The sequence below is a fragment of the Papilio machaon genome, chromosome 5 (assembly GCF_912999745.1).
Source record: "Papilio machaon chromosome 5, ilPapMach1.1, whole genome shotgun sequence".
In the NCBI taxonomy this organism is placed as follows: Eukaryota; Metazoa; Arthropoda; class Insecta; order Lepidoptera; family Papilionidae; genus Papilio; species Papilio machaon.
The window spans coordinates 6,856,782-6,876,890 of record NC_059990.1 but is presented as its reverse complement, the minus strand read 5'-3'; the positions used below and the strand labels follow the sequence as shown (position 1 = coordinate 6,876,890).

The 20,109-nt window shown below is 30.8% G+C and overlaps 5 protein-coding genes across 8 annotated transcripts; 3 read left to right on the top strand and 2 right to left on the bottom strand.

Annotated features, from left to right (window-relative positions):
- Positions 1-161: 161 nt before the first annotated feature.
- Positions 162-2,341, bottom strand: LOC106713529 (protein ILRUN). Its single transcript, XM_014506343.2, has 5 exons — positions 1,933-2,341; positions 1,740-1,853; positions 1,295-1,521; positions 761-870; positions 162-392 (listed from the first exon to the last, which is right to left on the bottom strand). Exons 1-5 carry the CDS (start codon positions 2,100-2,102, stop codon positions 363-365), a joined length of 651 nt encoding a protein of 216 aa, XP_014361829.2. The 5' UTR covers positions 2,103-2,341; the 3' UTR covers positions 162-362.
- A 467-nt stretch (positions 2,342-2,808) lies between these two features.
- Positions 2,809-5,083, top strand: LOC106707545 (gastrula zinc finger protein XlCGF7.1-like). The gene is made up of 7 exons (XM_045678044.1): positions 2,809-3,049; positions 3,121-3,233; positions 3,322-3,492; positions 3,623-3,774; positions 4,417-4,543; positions 4,708-4,807; positions 4,889-5,083. Exons 1-7 carry the CDS (start codon positions 2,942-2,944, stop codon positions 5,081-5,083), a joined length of 966 nt encoding a protein of 321 aa, XP_045534000.1. The 5' UTR covers positions 2,809-2,941.
- A 304-nt stretch (positions 5,084-5,387) lies between these two features.
- Positions 5,388-8,366, top strand: LOC106713554 (putative neutral sphingomyelinase). 2 transcript variants are annotated; one of them, XM_014506378.2, is made up of 6 exons: positions 5,388-5,684; positions 5,769-5,942; positions 6,140-6,323; positions 6,609-6,763; positions 7,449-7,641; positions 7,827-8,366. In XM_014506378.2, exons 1-6 carry the CDS (start codon positions 5,647-5,649, stop codon positions 8,280-8,282), a joined length of 1,200 nt encoding a protein of 399 aa, XP_014361864.2. In that variant the 5' UTR covers positions 5,388-5,646; the 3' UTR covers positions 8,283-8,366. The 2 variants fall into 2 exon arrangements, with proteins under 2 accessions (XP_014361864.2, XP_045533968.1); XM_045678012.1 differs by lacking the exon at positions 5,769-5,942 and having other exon boundaries at positions 5,389-5,684.
- Positions 8,367-9,891: 1,525 nt separating this feature from the next.
- LOC106713553 (transmembrane protein 184C) lies at positions 9,892-13,206 on the bottom strand. The gene is made up of 6 exons (XM_014506377.2): positions 12,703-13,206; positions 12,301-12,540; positions 11,817-12,098; positions 11,463-11,565; positions 11,133-11,307; positions 9,892-10,155 (listed from the first exon to the last, which is right to left on the bottom strand). Exons 1-6 carry the CDS (start codon positions 12,963-12,965, stop codon positions 9,896-9,898), a joined length of 1,323 nt encoding a protein of 440 aa, XP_014361863.1. The 5' UTR covers positions 12,966-13,206; the 3' UTR covers positions 9,892-9,895.
- A 954-nt stretch (positions 13,207-14,160) lies between these two features.
- Positions 14,161-19,228, top strand: LOC106713544 (zinc finger protein sdz-12). Of its 3 annotated transcripts, none has more exons than XM_014506361.2 (7): positions 14,161-14,239; positions 14,794-14,919; positions 15,335-15,846; positions 15,922-16,232; positions 16,441-16,568; positions 17,578-17,757; positions 18,475-19,228. In XM_014506361.2, the coding sequence occupies exons 2-7, from the start codon at positions 14,845-14,847 to the stop codon at positions 18,712-18,714; spliced, it is 1,446 nt and encodes a 481-aa protein (XP_014361847.2). In that variant the 5' UTR covers positions 14,161-14,239; positions 14,794-14,844; the 3' UTR covers positions 18,715-19,228. The 3 variants fall into 3 exon arrangements, with proteins under 3 accessions (XP_014361847.2, XP_045533827.1, XP_045533826.1); XM_045677871.1 differs by having other exon boundaries at positions 14,205-14,508; positions 15,922-16,223; XM_045677870.1 differs by having other exon boundaries at positions 14,205-14,508.
- Positions 19,229-20,109: the final 881 nt, after the last annotated feature.

Genomic DNA, 20,109 nt, shown 5'->3' with positions numbered 1-20,109 from the left:
CAAGATATATCAAAAATTGCCAATGTTATATTAAATTGATAAACTAAATCTACAAATGAAACCCCAAAAATTTACTAAATGGCATTTAAAACTTACAATGAAAAAATAAGTTTTTATATTTACTATAATATTAAAACACTAACAAATTCACGAGTCTTATTGCCTTATTTGATATTAAACATTTCTACTGTATATTACAATAGCATTTTGTACAATGTGTTTACTTTATTAGCCCCATTTTGTGTTAAAACAAAATTAATATTGCTATATCAGCATACAGTTTATATAACTATAGCAACCTTAATACAGTATATATTGAATAATTAAGATGCATTTTGTAACAAAAAATCATTTTCAATTCATCAACACATTTGGTCATCTTGTGATGGCACCTGGAAATTAAAAAAATATAAAACAAGTATTTCGCAACATAAAGACTACAGTTAAAATTAAGTCAAATCGACTAATTATTGATAAATTTTTTATACAAGTGTGGGATATACACTCAGTTTAGCTTTAAATCTGTTTGAAGTTGAATGTCCAAATCTAAGAGGAAAATTTCCAACAATAAATGACTTATGCAAATTTATAACATGTGCCAAAGTTTATGTAACATAATTTTATATTTAATACTACCTCAGCCCGGCACATATTTCAACATATTTTTTTAAGTATGACACTAATCATTCTTCCAGTTGTGAAACTGTCAAAACTGTAGTATATTTATTTTTGATTCAATAATTACTAAATTCATACATACCTGAGACATACCCTCATCCAATCTACTACTAGGTACAGGCAAAGCTGCTAATTGCTCTGCAAGAGCTAAAGTCGTTTCAGACTCAACTGTTACCTCTGCCCATAATGTGTCTGAAATATAACAAAATTATTTATATAGGATATATATGAACCCATACAACAAAAAAAGTTATATGTATTATTCCCTAATAACTCTTTTCAATGCATTTGATGTAATAAAATAACACATGATTCATTAAGATTTAATATTTTACTGTGTAGATTTCTATTTTAGTTTTCACCACATTTCTTATAAAATATGCCAAATGGTATGTTAAAAATGTATTATTTTTAATACTTGAAATGTGAAAAGTTTTGAAGATTGTAGAATTAAAAAAAAATTGCATTTGAATTATTCACTGAAGGTGTGAATATTAAAATAAATTGTAAAAATGCCATACTAAACTTATGGATTTCATTTACTACCAGCCAATTAAAAATTAATTTCACAATACTACTGTGAATTATTTAGCAATATATCAATAACTGATTTTACCTCCTATTTGGTCACCTTTATCAGTCACAACATGGAAATAAGTTCTATGTGTACCAGGTGTACTTGGTGCCTGTAACTTCATGGTCACAGTAATTGAATGTCCTGGAGGTAAGGCGGGGAGATATGTCGGAGTTGCACCAAAATGTTCCCCCCCTGCATGTATCAGTCTACAGCTTCCAGGCCACGCTTCCGCTCCTGTATTGGTAATACTCCAGCTTTGTTCAAAACTGTAATCAGAAACTTTAACATTATCAGCTTTTGTTTTAATGACATGCTAACTGAATCTACAGATATACAAAAAATAAGACAGTGTTAGCTGACTTACTGCATAAAATGTTAAATCCTATCACTAAATAAAAAAATTGTCTTGCACAACATTTATTTATAATAATAAACATAACATAGATTTTAATTGAAAGAAAAATTATCTAGTACTGAATCTTACCCAGAACCTGGGCTAACTGCAGTTTCCGGATTTTGAGCACTCTTTAATGACATGGATGGAAGTTTTGGAGGTAAACTATAGTCTAAATAACAACAAATAGCAGCTTGTAAGTTCCTGAAAAAGATTAAATGATTGAAATAATATAAAAACGAACAATATTGAGTAAAATACGACACTTCAAATTGATTTTTACCAGTTACTCATGTCCAGAAAGAAACTTGCTGTATTATAATTTAAAGTGGGCCCCAACAATCTCTGCATTTGTCCTATCAGTTCTTCCCTGTCAGTTGTATTCATACAACTGAACTGTAATAACAAATTTTGGTCTATCTCCCCAGAAAGAGCTGAACCGTCCACATCCATTATGCTTGATATTATCACAACGCACTTTCGTGTTCTACTACCATTGACATTCCCTTTGTTTACGTACGACAGCTGATGTAAATTTCTTGTTCAAATGTATTTTATTGGTACTTTGAAATAAAATTAATGAAATCTTAAAACCAATTAAAATATATGAGATAGAAAAATATGTCATGCACGTATGTTGTAAATTTATTGCGAAAAAATAATACGAATGGAAGGGCAATATAAACTGACACACATGTGTCATTTACTTAGATAAAAATTAAAAAGTATGGCCATTTTAAATTCAAAATAGTACCATTTCACGGGCTTAATGCTGGTGTAAAAATATTTTTTAGAAGTCTCAAGTGAATGTCTGTTTTAAAACGTGTAATAAATATTAAATGAGAGAAACATATGATGTCAAATATGCAAGAAACCTAACAATGATTTATTACAATTTAGAAAGTATAAATATTTGCAACATGTAACATTCACAACAATCATGATTATAATTGGATTGACCAATTGACATCTGTCATTACCATGCCATGCCATTGCCGATGCAAATTGTATTGCTAATTTGAAATTTAAAATTAATTTTGAATATCAAAATATGAATATGTTATATTGAACATTTTGTGGAGATTTGAAAGCGCAGTTTGAATGCTTGCAGTGTATTTTTCTCTTTAGTAATAGATAAGTCATTTGAAATATTGAACACGATTATTGTTTCAATGAACTTTTTATTTATGTAAGATGTATTCCACTTTATAAAGAACAGTGTATCTAATTAAAATCATAAAACATTCGAAACAATTCATTGACTGTACAAATGTGTATCCAAGATTTTTAACATGTCAAGTAAAGATGCAAAAGTATATGTTTGTACTCAAGCTGGCTGTAACAACAAATACAATAGACCATACAGATTAGAACAACACTTGCTAAGTCATTTAAATATTGTAAGTTATATAATTAAGCATTTATTATATCTAATACAAACAAAATTTTAACTATCATAAAAATGTTACAGAAACCTTTTCCATGCACATGGGAAAATTGTTGTAAGGCTTACTCAAACAAAAGTCATTTGAATCGTCATATAGCCAGTGTCCATGAAAAAGAGAAAAAGAATATTATATACAGGTATATTTCCAAAATCAAAGTTTCCAAAAAAAAATAAGTACAAACAAATATATAATGAAAATCTGAGTTATTAATTATTTCCTTACAGTTGCCCACAATGTTGTAAAACTTATTCAAATAGACAAAATCTAAAGAAGCATATAAGACAAAAGCATGTGATCAATCTGCCGTTTGTGTGTGATTGTTGTAAAGCACAATGTAGAAAGAAACATCAACTAAGTGCTCACATGTATATACATAATGGAGTTAAAGCATTCAGGTTTGTTATTAGTTTTACTTAATAAATAAATGTTAGCTAACCCTGATTACATAATCTAAACTATGGTAAGTTTTTCCTTGCTTCATTGTGTACTCATTAAAGTTATCTTATATGTTTATTTTTATTTCAGTTGTGAAATTTGCTCAAAAGAATTTGTTACTCTCTATGAAAAGAAGAGACATATGCGATGCCACAAAACCTATACCTGTGATGAATGTTCCTCAACATTTAACCAATGGTCCAAGTACCAAAAGCATAGAAAATCTGAACATTGTGCCAAAAGTATGTACAATCTTATCTCACTAATAATAAATGTGAATATTTGGGGGGATGAATGGATGCTTGTTTGTTAGAAAGTATCTCCAGAACAGCTCAAAACTTCTTGATGAAAATTGACACAGATGTGGAACATAGTGTGGCATAACACAAAAAATACTTATTAAGTTTTTTTTAATTCCGCGGGCGACAGCTAGTATACTATACCAACCATATTTTTTGGGTAATACCAACATATCAAAGACATTTGCAATGGCATAAATTATTAAGTAAGCGCGTCGGTGGCTCAGGGGTTAAGCACTAGATTTGCAATCTACTGGTCCTGGGTTCGAATCCCGCCATGTACCAATGTGTTTTTCGGTTTACATATGTACATTTATCCGACGTTCGTACGGTGAAGGAAAACATCGAAATGCAACGCGCACATATGGGTGGATACCCGGGGAAAAAAGACGACGACGCGGCTTGCCATCCATCACGCTCCGTCTGCCGAAATGGCGAAAAGTTGATTGCGGAGGTTCATTTGGCCACACCAAATGGAGGTCCGTAATCTCTGCCTACCCCTCTGGGTTACAGGCGTTAGTTGTGTATGTGTAATTTATTAAGATAAATATTACACTAAGTAATTTGATAAATTCTGTGTTTCAGAATACATTTGTGATGAATGTGGAAGAGCTTATACTCAAAGAATTCACATTATCCGACATTTGAAGATACATTCAAATGCCGAAAATCTGAGAAGAACATTTGCTTGTCCTTACTCAAACTGCTTCAGGTTATTACAAATTATATTTTTATGTTTCTGTTATTGAAATGTTTTAATAAACATGAAAAATATGAGACAATCACATGCGCATACACAACATCATTAAGCTAAAATTCTTCTTTTAAATACTCCTCTAAATACTTTTTTGTACTGATTTTTGTTATGTTTTTCAGGCGTTACACAAGAAATAGTAATCTTACACAACACATATTAGTAAAACATAAGAAACTCAAACATATTTGTAACATTTGTGAAGCGGATTATAGCAGTCAGGTATTTTTATTTTCAATCATATTGACGCTCAGGAATTTGGAATTTTTCTTTCATCATTGTAAATTATACATATCATTCTAGGCAAAATTAAAGGAGCATTTAAAAATACACGAAAATGGAGTTGTGCCAAGAAGAAAAGTAAAATCATTAGCAAATGGACGTAAACACAGAAAAGATAAGGATACTCTAAAAGTGACGACTGCACTTAAACTTGCTGGATTAACTGAAACGGTCCTTGAAAAATGTAAAGTATTCAACAATACACAACATCAATAATTATTAAAATAAACATTTAATTACAATATTCTCTTTTAGTTAAAAATTAAAAAACCAATAATGGGTATAGAATAAATAAACTACTTATCAATAAAATTGGAGTATCTGCATAATATCGAAACCAAAAATTATCTCGTACACATGATTTATTCACCCTAGAACCAAGCTATCAATTACAGTCTAATTCTGAATGCAGCATAATATGTAACATATAAAGCAACACAAGCACTATTCAACGAAAAATCGGCCAAAAGAACTAGTATCCAGGCCAGAATATATTAATAAAAAAATCAACGAAAAATGTCATTGTCATGCTGACCGCTGTCAGTGTCGGGTTGATTCGAATCGAAATCTCGTTATTCCACGCAGGCAAAGATTTTTCTTACAGGAAATACAAAATACCTGTAGTATTAATTTTAGGTCATACTGATTGTTTTTATAAAGAATGCAAGTAGATTTATTTTTTAACCTGTAACAGATAACCTTTTCTTTGTACTTACTAGTAATTTTTAAAAGTAACAGACGGTAAATAAAAATAATTAAGGAGTAAATATCAAGACATAATGGACTTCACCCTAAATATTTTCACCTTGAATTGCTGGTAAATACTAAGCTTTCCTTTGTTCGTGAATTTTTAATTCCTTTTAAAATATTAGACCAAAAATAATATTTTCAAATATTTTAGGGGAATACCAGGTGTATCGAAAAATCGCAAAGAAAGAATAGAAGCGATTGCAAAGTATCTTATGCAAAGTTCACATAACATTGTATGTCTTCAAGAGATATGGAGTGAAAAAGACTATTTGTTTTTAAAAGACAGTCTTAAGAAAGTTCTTCCTTACTCTCATTATTTTTATAGGTAAATATATAAACTCTAAACTTTATTTTAGAAACAATCTTTTCTATAGCACTACTCTGTTTTAACATGGCATAGTATTGATAAATATTGTATTCTTACAGCTTGCATGAAATCTATTCTAACTTTTTATGCTAAATTTTTATATAATTGAAATATATCAAGCATGTTTTGTAAATAACAAATTACATCCGTTTCAGTGGAGTTCTGGGATCGGGCTTATGTGTATTTTCTAAATGGCTGATTCAGGATGTGTTTTTCCATCAATGGCCTCTAAATGGCTATATTCACAAGATACATCATGGTGATTGGTTTGGAGGGAAGGGAGTGGGCTTATGTAGAATTAGATATGAAGACAAACTCATAAATGTATATTGCACACATGTAAGTCATTTTACAACAATATCTTAGTTACGGCTGGATATTTTATATTATTTGTAGTAACTTATAACCCAGTCAATTTTAGATTTTATAGTTTGGTGAAAAAAAGGTTATGGATATAAAAACCAATCAATTACAATTATACTTTTTTTCTGTACCTTTTCCTGTGTAGATAAAAAAAGCATACATTGCCTGCAACTTTTAAACATATTGCAAATGTAAATGGCTAAATCACTGTTGAATTGCAATTTACTTGTTTGCTATTTTGTAATATAATTTTTTTTACAGCTGCATGCAGAATACCATGAAGATGACATGTACTTAGCACACAGGGTGCTGCAAGCATACTCCACTGCGGAGTTTGTTAATCTTACCACATCTCCTGCTGATGTGTCCATACTCGCTGGAGATTTGAACACCGCTCCCGGTGATTTGTCTTTCAGGTATTACATAAAATTATATTTCAACTAATCTGCAGTGTATGGATGAATTTGATTTGAAAGAAATAAAGGTTAAGTTTGTTGTGTGTAAAAAGGTTAATTCATAGCTCTAGAAATGAATCAATTCTAATTGAAAGTAAAAATAGGTTATTTTTTTTATTTTATCCATTTTACTTGAACTTTAAACTTTTGTTTTATCATTTTGGTACTCATTCATCATCAGCTCACTATACGTCCCCACCGAGGGGCTCGGAGCCTACCCCAATTTTAGGGGTGACTAGGCCATAGTCAACCACGCTGGCCAAGTGCGGGTTGGTTGACTTCACACATATCATAGAATTTCTTCTCAGATATGTGCAGGTTGCATCACGATGTTTTCCTTCACCGTAATTTTTCGTTTTGGTACTCAGTTTATGATAAGTATTATCACCATTTGCAACATGTATTTTTCTATCTTACTTATATTATAAATTCGAATATTTGAATGGATGGATGTTTGTTTGAAGGTAACTACGGAACGGCTCAACAGATCTTAATGATATTTGGCGTAGATGTAGAGCATAGTCTGAAAGAACACATAGGGGACTAATACGGCGCGGACGAAGTCGCGGGCGACAGCTAGTTAATATATAAATTACCATTAATATAATGACACAAGAAAACATTAATTTAATCATTTTTTCCTCAGATTGATCACTCAGCTACCAGTATTATTAGATCCTTACGTAATGAAATGTGAAGGCAATAACTCAGCCATTGCTAAAGCATCCGGCACATGTGATAATGTTAACAATAGTTATTCAGATGCTAAGATGACTAAAACTGCGCCAGAAGGAAAAAGAATTGACCATATACTGTTCAAACTGAGTAATTCTTGGGAGGTAATTTTAGTTTAATAACCTTTAAAATGTCATTGTGAATTCCCATGTCTGAAATTCCTGTACAAAACAGTGTTATCATTGATTTTCAAAAAGAATTAACCCATGATGACATGTAAAAAGCCTAATCACTTTTTTAAATTTAGTTTTTTATGAAAATGATCATTAATCATGTTGGAACTTTTTAGGCTGATGTTGTAAATTTCGGGAACCCACTTGAAGACAGAGTGCCGGGTGAAGACTTCTCTTATTCCGATCACAATGCTGTTTCATTAGAATTAAGAATCAGAGAGATAAATGCCAAAAAGACCAGTCAAAGACAACAAAGCGCTGATGATCGGTTTGATAACACAATTAATCAAGCTATAAAAGTATGTCAAGATGCTAAAATAACTATAACAAAATCAAAACGTCTATTTCTAACTTGCGGAGGACTTCTATTCATGTTCCTATTAGGTACGGTAGGTTATTGGCCTAATAATATACTAGCTGATTTCGTAAAAATAGTGATAACAGGTTTTTGTTTCTATTACATAATTATGGGGACAATATGGAACAAAATTGAAATGAACAGTCTTAAAGCTGGTTTGAGTGCTTTAGAAAATTTTTATAGAACCAGAAATGAATTGAAATGTGAGGACTAGTTTAAAAAGCACAATTTAAAGTGATCATAATTATTTAGCTTTTCATTACCATTAATATAAAAATTACGTATTTTGTACAAACCTTTAGCCGATGCTGTTACTTAATGTATATATACATAAAATTATAAGCTTTATCTAAATTATATTAGAATAATATTAATATGTATTTAAAAAATGCTAATCTTTATATATCTGAATATATAATTTTATGCCATAATCAAGTTACCTCAGAGGCTTTATAAATTAATAGGCTAGATATGCAATTTTCAATTTTTTTTTTCATTTTAGAAACATAATTTATTAGAACAAATAATATGAACAAAGTTAGTAAAGTTATTTAACCCGCCTAATCTTCAGTAACATGAGTGTGATCTTTTTTTTTATATTTAAGCAGAAAACATATCATATTGAAGTACATAAAAATGGATCATATTTATAAGCTAGTGCATTAAATTTATCTTACATAAGAAATAATTGCAATTTTGTATATAGTACAATAATCCATATGCTCAGCATTATTTAGAAATAAGGTTTGAACATTAATCTTCAAATTATAAGTACTTAATTTGATTTGATAACTCTTAGCTCTCAATCGCCTATATTTGGGACCATATAAAGCATATTCGCTAGTTATACACACCTTGCAATATTTATATCAATGAAGTGAACACAAAACGAAATATTTCTAACACTTCTCAATTTATACTTAAACAGTAATTTTTTTAATAAATGTTTACTCATATATTTATAACTTTTTTATTCTATGTCCAATAAATATATTTAATACTAGCTTTTACCCGCGACTCCGTCCGCGCGGAATAAAAAATAGAAAACGGGGTAAAAATGATCCTATGTCCGTTTCCTAGTTCTAAGCTACCTGCCCACCAATTTTCAGTCAAATCAATTCAACCGTTCTTGAGTTATAAATAGTGTAACACACGACTTTCTTTTATATATATAGATTAAATTATTGAATCGGAATAAAACACTTATATTAAAAAATTATCATGTATTATTTTAAACATTGCAATAACATAAACATTTATCTTTATTTAAATGTTATTTAACAGTAAAGTGCAATATCACAACTTAAAATGCATACAAATATATGATTACATAAGTAAATTTTAGACAACTAATATTAAAAACATGTATGCAAGTTTATAAATATGCAATTATACATTTACATTAACATATAACATATATCACATATGTAAACAAATTATAATATATATTTATATTATATTTCTTATAAACTATCTAGATCTGATGACTAGCTAATCTATATAGTATATAATTTCTGTGATTTCATGCAAATACAATTTAAAAGTGTCAAAATGAACATCTAACTTATTAAATTGTATTGTCACTTTGCTAAAAAATAAACAATTATAATTTAATATGTAAAAAAATACAATTCATCAAGATCTATCGAAAGAAACATTGTTTACATTTCAATTTATTATTATAAATACTTTTGGTTAAGTACAAATAATAATTAGAAATATCCACAGGGAATGCAACAAACAACTTATGCATACATTACAATTATCACATTCATATTATGCAGAAAATCTTCCTTTTTATATAATATATATAAATAACCTTAATTATTAGACCTTCGGATCTATTCCGTTAGTAACATCAGTGAGCAGTGGTTCAGTTTCAGAGTTCAATGAACCTGTTGTTACTGTGTTCTCTATTGAACCATATGTCGTTGAACGTATATCAACATTTGGTGGTTCCGTATCCATTGTCAAATTCGGCGCTGAACTGGACGGTACCGGTTCAGTCACTAATCTAGAACTTTCATCATAACCTCGTGCCATATGATACATAGATTTGCCTCTCAGACGCCTACTGAATGTACTTCCTAGAAATAAAAACATTAGTCATTAAAACCTCTAATAAAGATCAAGTTTATGGGAAAAACCATATAACGTGATTTCAACATCAATAGAGGAAAATGTTCAAATAATCTATTTATACAGTTTAACAACCAGTTATTTAAATAATTTAGTATAACCAAACCGGTTGTAATGCAAATTAGATTTCACCAATACCCAGAATTATAATTTTTTTACCATAAAATATAACTGCCATGATACTTGAACGAAAAAAAAAATGTGTCTTGTGGCTTTTCAAATAGAAAATGTAAGGTTTGACAATACATTCTGCTCTTCTGCACAAATAATAAAAAGTGGAGAGTCTAATATAAAAATAAAATTTTCACATTTCAAGCACATAATGTATTTTCGGTACTTATAACAAAAAACAATTTTTAAAATTAATGCCTGTCCACTCTTGTTCCGGGTAAACTTTAAAATGGCAGGATCAATTTGATGGGTACTTTTAATAAAAAATTGCTGATGTATTCGGAACTATCATAGACCGAATCAATTTTATTCAAGATTTCGCTAAATAGTGACATGTGGCTGCACCGAAACCGTCGCCCGATGTAGAGCGGGCGAGGCCGGCTGACTGCTTCGGGAACGTCCACACCGGATAGTGGAAATAATTTTGTTTACTGAAGAAGCATAATATTTAATTCAATGCGGATAGAGTTGCGGACAACAATAATAAATGTGTTTAATAATCTCTTTTAATAATTAGTAAGGAACCTTTTTAAGAATGCCTACATTTAGATAATATATATAAAGAATTTACTATATCAGAGTATTCATTCATCTATAACTTGGCTGAAATTACCACAATATCATATCTAATCATATCTATCATATCATATCTTACCATCTTAAGTGAAAAGATGTTGTGTTTTATACAACTTTATCTAAAAAAAGATTAAATGAACTTATGTTCAATAGATTACAAAAATATACATTTACTTACCAACTACACCAAGATGTTCAGTTATATCTCTTTTCACATCGGAAACATCCCACATTGCCAAGAATGAGCCAAGACAGGAGCGATCAGGGTCAAACGGAGACACAAATGGTTTGTATGAGAAACTGTAGTGATGGGCAATTGCTGCCAGGAACATTTCAATGCAAATGAGGAAATCCTATAACAGTGAATGCGAATTTATTTAAGCTCGTCAATATGATCCATACAATGAAAAATGTTTCATCTCTTAATAGATTCCATAAGAGATGTAACTCTTTTCAACAGGTACATAAATATTATAATGACCAATTAAAATTTTCAAAATGTACTCGCCTGTAATTTTGAAGATATGACTTTTATCTTATCTTTGTCAGATATATCAAATATTGTTGATATCACTCCACAGTATACCAAAATATTGATAATAACACCTTGGCTGTAAAAACAAAGCACAAAAGAAAACTAAATAGAAATCAAACATCCTTTAAATAAGGCAAATGGGAACCAACAAATTAGTAGTCATGAAATTATAAGATTTTTAAATAGGTCTAAATTATATCATGTGATAAAATACTTAATTTCTTATACTGAAACTTTTAATCTTCATCTTTTTACATTTACCCAAAGATTAATAAAATAAATTTAGTATTAAATTAACCATTGTTGTATTATATAAATAAAACTTACAAGAAAGAGAAGAAAACAACGGCTTTGATACAAAGAAATTTCCCAATAGGTTTCATTGGTTTAAGTTCTTCACGGTTTGCTCTGTAGAATAACACCAAGCAATACATGGCCACAAACTGTGACAGATTGTTAATGGCTATTATATAAGGGAAGGCCACATTGGAGCTGAAGTCACTTTCTCCATACACACCACATAGTTCACATATCATTGATATTACAGTAGTCAGAGGTCTCACCAATGTATATTGCAGTATTCCATGCTTACAGTTATGCACAAATTCACTGAAAACAATCAAAAACATTTATTACTTTAGAAATAAAAAATATAACACCAAACTATTTTGATTTAAAAAAAATATTCTAGACACAATTTGCTCTTTTTTTATTCATTTCGATGTTGTCTGAATACTAAAGTGTAGTTTTAACATTAATTATAAATGTATAGTGAATTAAAGTTACATTGTAAAATTTAAAAATGACCCACCTCCCCATTTCCCATGGTGTTAAGCAGCATAAAGGAAATATATGATAGACTTGAGGTTTTGTTTCAAGCACTGCTTCCAATTCTTGACCATCGTTTAGATAATTTAATAAATATATCATAAAGTTATATATCACATAAGCTTCATAGCACTCCCTCAAGGAGTCCATGTAGATTGATTGCTCAGGAAATTCCAAACCTATCCATGCATTCAATGCATATATTGGAACCATCCATAGTATTCTGTAACATGTATCAAAATATATTTATAAAACTAATAAGAAAATGAATTGTTGGAGAGTTTAGAAAGAAATATTTAGTTTCTTTAAAGAACAATACTATTAATGTAACTGGAATAAGCAACATATTAAAAACTTGTTTTTAATTGAATTAAATTATCAGTACCTGATTATATGCTTTTGTAGCGACGGTTTCGTATAATGAACAATATGTTGCGTTATTTGCCATATCGATATCGGTAAAGCCATCAAAACAAATCCACCAGCAACTAAAGAACCTTGGTCAGATTTCGTAAACCCATTGTTAATAGAATGAATTACCAATAACGGTACTAAAATTATAACTAATATAAAATATAAAGCAATAAAGAAAGGCCGAATCCATAGCCTCCACTGACTAAAAAATGATAAGATTGAAGGAGAACACATTTTAGATGTTTAAACAAAAGTTGTAAGTTTTTTAAAGAAGGCTTCCGTTTTGTAATTTGTCATAACAGACGTAGTAAAATATAGGAAAAATTTACTACATTCCTGAAATATTTGTAATTTTCTTGGGTTTGTATCGCGAAAATCTTCGTAGTTTTTGATTTCTATATTATTTTATCATCAAAATATTACGCTAACGAAAATCACTAAAACCAAATCTATCTGAATATTCGTCAATATTCCAGTCCAGTTTCCAGTTTTTTGATGTTTTGACAGATTCATAGAGTAAATCAAAGAATATTTGTAGAATAGAGAAAAGTAGAGTGTTTGCGATAAACAGATAAATTATTTCATCTAAACATAAAGCCAACAGATAATATAAGACCCATTCTGACACTGATTAAAAAAGTAATATAAAAGCAATATTTAATAAAAGCTTTTATAGAATTCGTCAGAAACTACTGAATTTCGTCTAGGTCACAATAGGTGTTAAGGGTACTTATAAATATAAGGATAATCACGGAAAATAATAAACTTTATATTGCAGTGAATTAAGTGGTCAGTTTAAGCTTCTAGACTATAATTTATAAGAGCTGCAAGCTGTTGAAAGCTTAGATTGAAAGCAAGTGTTGTTAAAGATTCAAAAAAAAATCAAAGCAGTGTTACTAGTCGCGGGTTATTATTTTATTTCGTAAAAAGACAAATCTTTGAACCACAGTTTGGTTTATCACAACCAGGGTTGAATTTACTATCAAAATAGTATAATATTAATTGTTAGCACCAATTTTTACCATAACCATTTTACATAGCAAAATGTCAGCAAGTTGTGTGTAAATGTTACGTATCAATTCAATTTTATTCCAATATAAAATGAAACATATATTTAAACATAATAAAATGTTCCTATTGAAACCCTAAATATTGTCATCCCAATGATGTGTAGTGTTTTCCGCACATTTTACATCGTAAATTCCATTCTGGAAAAACACTATTTCTCAAAACGTTATTGTTATTTGACGATCCTATGAATAACACAAAATTCACATAGCTCTACTCCATAATTTTCATAAAATTACAATATTTCCTATGGGAATTTTGGATTTTTAACAGAAATGTTGTCATAAACGTGAAATTATGAACAATAAAGTAACTCAAATTATCAATGTAGAAAATAATTTTTTGAAAGGATAAATCCAGCCCTGGACCGAACCGAATGCGAACGAACACATCGCAGTCCCGTCCATCGCAGTCTCGTCTCGTCTCGCAGTCAAGCAAAAGTAGGTAGTGCTACAGAATGGGCATGGTTAAATGTTTGTGATTTCTTTTCATACATATACAAATTTAATAAAGTAATTTAAGTGTGATAACGTAATTTTGTGTTCAATCAATATGAGCTTATGGTAGAGACCCACTTATTCGTTCATATACAGTTATTCGCGTAACACGTATTTTGTGCATAGAGTTCAAGCATTGAATTAGGCCACATAGCGATCTCTCCCTAAATTACCGCTGTTCAGCCTGTCGACGTATCAAGACAGACTATCAAGTAAGCAAATTGTGTTGCTCAATTATTTTTTTAACATTCAAGTTTTAGTTTACATATTTTGCTTTGGTTCTACAGGATAAGCGTAGGATACAATAGATAACGTTTAAAAATAGACTATCGCGAGTCGATAATTCGTATGTTTTCGTAAATGGGTCACCTCGCCATTCTTCGCAGATTAACTTATATCGTGATTTTTTGATTACGGAGCAAATATTACTTCGTGTTAGAACATTTAAATGTAAGAAATAGCAAATGTGATACGAGTTTTGTACTTTATGTTCGTAGACGCTCGAGGAGGGAGAGTGATGATCAGAAAGGCCGCGACCTGGTAATGTGATGTCATCAAAAGGGGAAACAGAGGCCGATTCAGGCACGGTATCGCCGAACTTAACAACAGTTAAAAATGAACCGGTCAGTATTATAACTAAAAATCTTACATCTTTTTCATGTACTAATGTTTTTAATTCATTAAGGCATTATGTATGTTTATATTTGTATATGTAACCTAAGTGTACATCCAATAGTACACACTGAAAGTATTTTGCTTAAATGATATACTAACAAATTATCCTTATACTGGGTTTTAAGTTATATTTAAAACATCACTACAAATATTTACATCAAACATGTGTCTCTTATTTTCACTATTTATGATGTGTTGTATAATGTTTTTCATTATCTTTTGCTTCAAGGCAATAATTATTTATTATAGTAAATTGCCAATAGAGTTTATTAATCATAAGTACTAATCACATACCGTTGTGTAAGTAAAGCTTAATATCTAATTATATTATCACTTATTAGTTTTTCTTGTTGTTAATTTCAGGTAGCAACCGCCAGTAAAGATACTCCAAGGAGGGGAAATAGTACATTATTGAAATGTACAACCTGCAACAGTTTCAGTACCCTAAGCAGTAGAGCGTTGACTACACATATGGCCCAGTGTTCTCCGGACAACAACAATGTGGCAGCAGCACAAAATACGGATGCGCGACCGCACCGAAAACTTTTTGAATGTGATGTGTGCAATATGAAGTTTTCAAATGGCGCCAACATGCGCAGGCATAAAATGCGACACACAGGTGTTAAACCATACGAGTGTCGCGTTTGCCAAAAAAGATTCTTCAGGAAAGATCATTTAGCTGAACACTTTACAACTCACACAAAAAGCTTGCCATATCATTGCCCAATTTGTAATCGAGGTTTCCAACGACAAATTGCTATGCGTGCACATTTTCAAAATGAACATGTAGGTCAGCATGACCTTGTTAAGACTTGCCCACTCTGTAGCTACCGTGCTCCTACTATGAAGAGCTTGAGAGTTCATTTCTTTAACAGGTAAAATGTAGTTTTATTTTTGTGAAGATTATTAATTTTAGCCGTATTGTTTTTAATTATATTTTTCCTTTACAGGCATGGCATTGATTTAGATAATCCTGGTCCTGGGAATAATTCAGTGTCACTTTTGGCTGCTGGTATTGCAAATGCAGCTTATGCTGATGGTACGATGGACCCCAGTACAATAAACGCCTTAGGGTCACTGGGTTCCGGTCTTTCTGTTTCCGTTGCTGCTGCTTATTCGGACAGTGGTGACAGTAATGGAGAACGGTCCGTAGATAATGCTACACCTCCTATGCACTATTTGACACCACATGTAGAAATATCAATGCCTGATAACAACGAAACATATTCACCCGGCCAGTCCAACCATTTAGGTAATTCAGGTATAGTAATTAACTTTTATTAAATTTTGTAAGTAATGAGTAATGAAAATTATTTTATTAATGATGTATATTTAATATACTGTCACAATACTATAATACATTACAATAAAATAATTATTTATTAATAATCTGTGGTAAGTAATAATGAAATTGTAGGAAATATTTTTGATTTATTTATATTATTAATTTAGTAATATTTTGTTATCAGAGTCGCGAATGAATGGGGAAGGCCCAAGTTCACCGCAGTCTGGTGACAGCGCCGTGGCCAGCAGCTCCTTATCAGCTGGTCTTCCCACCAACATTACACCATCAATTACTCTCATACCCATAAAACAGGTAAATATTATTTATTATTCAACTTTAATTAATAATATTCTTTTGATATTTTATAACTCAAGTGATAACACATTAAATGAAGTGATGATTTTTGATTTACGAACTCAAAAATATAATGAAACATTTGAGCAATTTTCTAATTATTAGGATGTAATGATATAATGATGAAATAGAGTAATTAATGTAATGTTAAATCTTAATTTACAAATCAAGATATTTAATGTTAATGATAATTTAATTTTTAAAATTAACTATTATAAAATATTTTGTAACATATTTTTAAACAACTGTAGCTTATTTCCTGTTTGTAATAATGGTAGAACTAAAATTTGTTATCAGATAATATTGCAACCTCTGATCTCTACATTAAATGGTATTTTTGATATCCATAGAGTAGTTTTAAAGTTTCCTTAAAATAGTTAATACTAGCTTTTACACGCGACTCCGTTCGCGCGGAATAAAAAAAATGCACACAAAATAAAAAACTTCCTATGTCTGTCTCCTAGTTCTAAGCTACCTCCCCATCAATTTTTAGCTAAATCAGTTTGACCGATCTTGAGTTATAAAGTGTTACTAACACGACTTTCTTTTATATATGTTGATAATTATGGAATGGTCTATCATCGGCGGTATTTCCAAACCGCTACGATTTAGGGTCTTTCAAGAAGCGTGTATTACTATTTCTAAGGCCGGCAACGCATCTGCGATTCTTCCGCACAGCACAGTTGAACTTTGATAACCGATAAATCTCTGTGAGCGAGAAAATTAATGTGGTTGGACTCTTGCTTATCCAGTTTCGATTGTATAAGTCTAGTTCATGGTTTACAAGTTTATAGAGACTAGCTGTCGCTCGCGACTCCGTCCGCGTAGAAAAAAAAACTTAATAAATAGTCTATGTATTCTTATGATCTACATCTATGCTAAATTTCATTGAGATGCATTGAGCCGTATTGGAGATACCTTCAAACATCCATCCATCCAAACATTTGCATGGACTGCAATGTTTCAGGAACCAAACACACAGGAAGAGGGAGGCAGTGGTGAACGTGATGGTGAAGCGAACAGTGTGGACAAGCGCGGCGTCTCCTCCAGTCTGTCGTCTTTGATCAAAGTCTCACCGCTCAAAAGCCTATTGCGGGAAGATTTGCGTAGACGCATATCGGCGCGAGGCAGATCTCGGGGGAATAATGTAAGTGTATTATTTAATCTTCATTTAGGAGATTTATATATTATACTAGTGGTCGCCTGCGACTTCTACACATAAATGAACAAAAAAAACCTTCCCAAGACAAAATCGTTCCGGTGTTTACCGGACGGATATGCAGATAGACAGACAGACGAAAATTAAAAAAATTGTTTTTTCGTTATTAGCTACGAAAATATGTCATGTGTGTGAAATATTTTATTTTTCGATACTATTAGACACATTCTAATTTTGTTAATATGTATGGATGTAATATTTTTTTTCTCCACATTATTACAATTTGTCCATTGGAATAGTTTGATGTCATTTTCTGAGATTAAACTTGCGGATGACACATTTTATGGTAAATGCGTGGAATGATAGTTTCAAACGTCATCAACGCGATCTAGTGCAGGGGTGGCCAACAGGTTGACCGCGACTCTAAGTCCAGTCGATTGTAGCAAGGAAAAAATATAAATACGCAAAACATAACATAAATAGTCATTTGATAAGAATAATTGTCAGTTTTATGAAATCTCTTTTAAAAAAATAAAAGAGTACTGACCTATTATGTAGTACTTTTTATTATGAGTCAGTAAACAATAGATATCTGATATGATCAAGTTGGCTACCCCTGAACTAGTGTATTGCAATATTCAATCACTTTAGTCATTCAGAAGTTTTATTTACATTTGAAACATTACAATTGAATTTGAATTCCAGGCATCCCGAGCCTCACCATCAGAAGGCGGTATGATAACATCTACGCACGGTGACGCGGCCATGCTGCCTTCTTCTCTCGTATGTACATTCTGCTCCATTACGTTCCCAGATTCCACATTATACTTCCTGCATAAGGGATGCCATTGCGACTCAAATCCATGGAAATGTAACATCTGCGGGGAACAGTGTTGCAATGTCTATGAATTCAACTCCCACTTGCTGAGCAAAAGTCATCAATGACTGTTTGCAGGGGGGCCGTTCGATTTCAATTGACTTAATGCACATTTTGCATAATTTTTGTGCATATTACGTAAACACTTCGAAGTCACTTCACCTTCCATCTTTTGATTCTAACGCATTTAATGCACTCCATGATTATTCCAATCGTTTTTTTTTTTCTTTTTAAAATGTGGATTTTATCAGCACGCCAAGGTGAAAGTCTTCGAATTTGTCTTACGCTGAACGTCCCCCCGAAGCTGTTATTAAAAAAAAGTGCAAATTACTTTGAAAGTTATTTAGTTGTTATAATAGTTAATGATTGGTTATTTGTATGGATAATTTAATATTTAAAGGGTATGAGATAGTTGGAATTTTAGGTACAATTTGAAATTCACTTAGATAGAAAGAAAAAAAAATTGTTAACTGAAGAGATTTTACATTCCATTGTAACATGATGCATTCCATGTTATTTGAGATTTTTCAACCAATACCAGAGTCTTTGGTGGGGAAATTAAGTGATACTTTGAATTTTTTTTTGTCTTTATAATTTTTTTTAATTTTATTTATTGTTTTTATTTTATTTTATAGTACTTAACAGTACGTGAACATTCGAAAGTAAATTTATTACGAGGTATTTTGGTGCGATAGTCAATTTTACAACTGTTTTTTAAAACTTAAATTGAAGAGTGTACAAAATAATATATTTATATATATCAATGTTGACAAGATTATTAGAAAAGGCTAAGCCTACTTTCCCAATATTGTTTATTATTGTGATTATTATGACAGACAGGAATTAAATTCTACATTCCGTTTTATGTTGTCTTAGTGCATGTGATGCAAGTCCACGACTAATACTTAATGTACAAGTTTTAAAAATATTATGTTGTTTATTATTTATTTATTCTAAATTACACAGATTTAGAACTAAACATTATGTACTTAAAAATATCAGCCTTATTAATAAGTTAAAATGATACGAAACTATTAGGGAAAAGGCATATTTGCTCAATGATTTGAACAAGGCTCAAGTCGAAAAATGTTACGTGTTCTGTTCGCACAAAAAGTATAGTTTTCTTCTACATTCCGATTTCTCAGGATTTATGATAAATCACGAGTTATCGCGTGCTTGTATCCGGTGCCTTTATTATATAATTGTTTTATTTTATTATTTTTATTAAATTATTAATTGGCAACGACTCAAACTGCTATTAACGTAAAAAAAAAACGTAACTAACTACTATTTATTGTTGGGTGCTCAAACAGTTTGACGAAAAAAAAAAACTGCTTAAAAATTATCGAAATTAGAATTAAATTTGTATGCGGTACTATTTTCATATAAGTATAAAATATGTTTCATCACGGATGCAATTAGAATTGGATATAACTTAATATATGATTGTTCCGATCCATTCC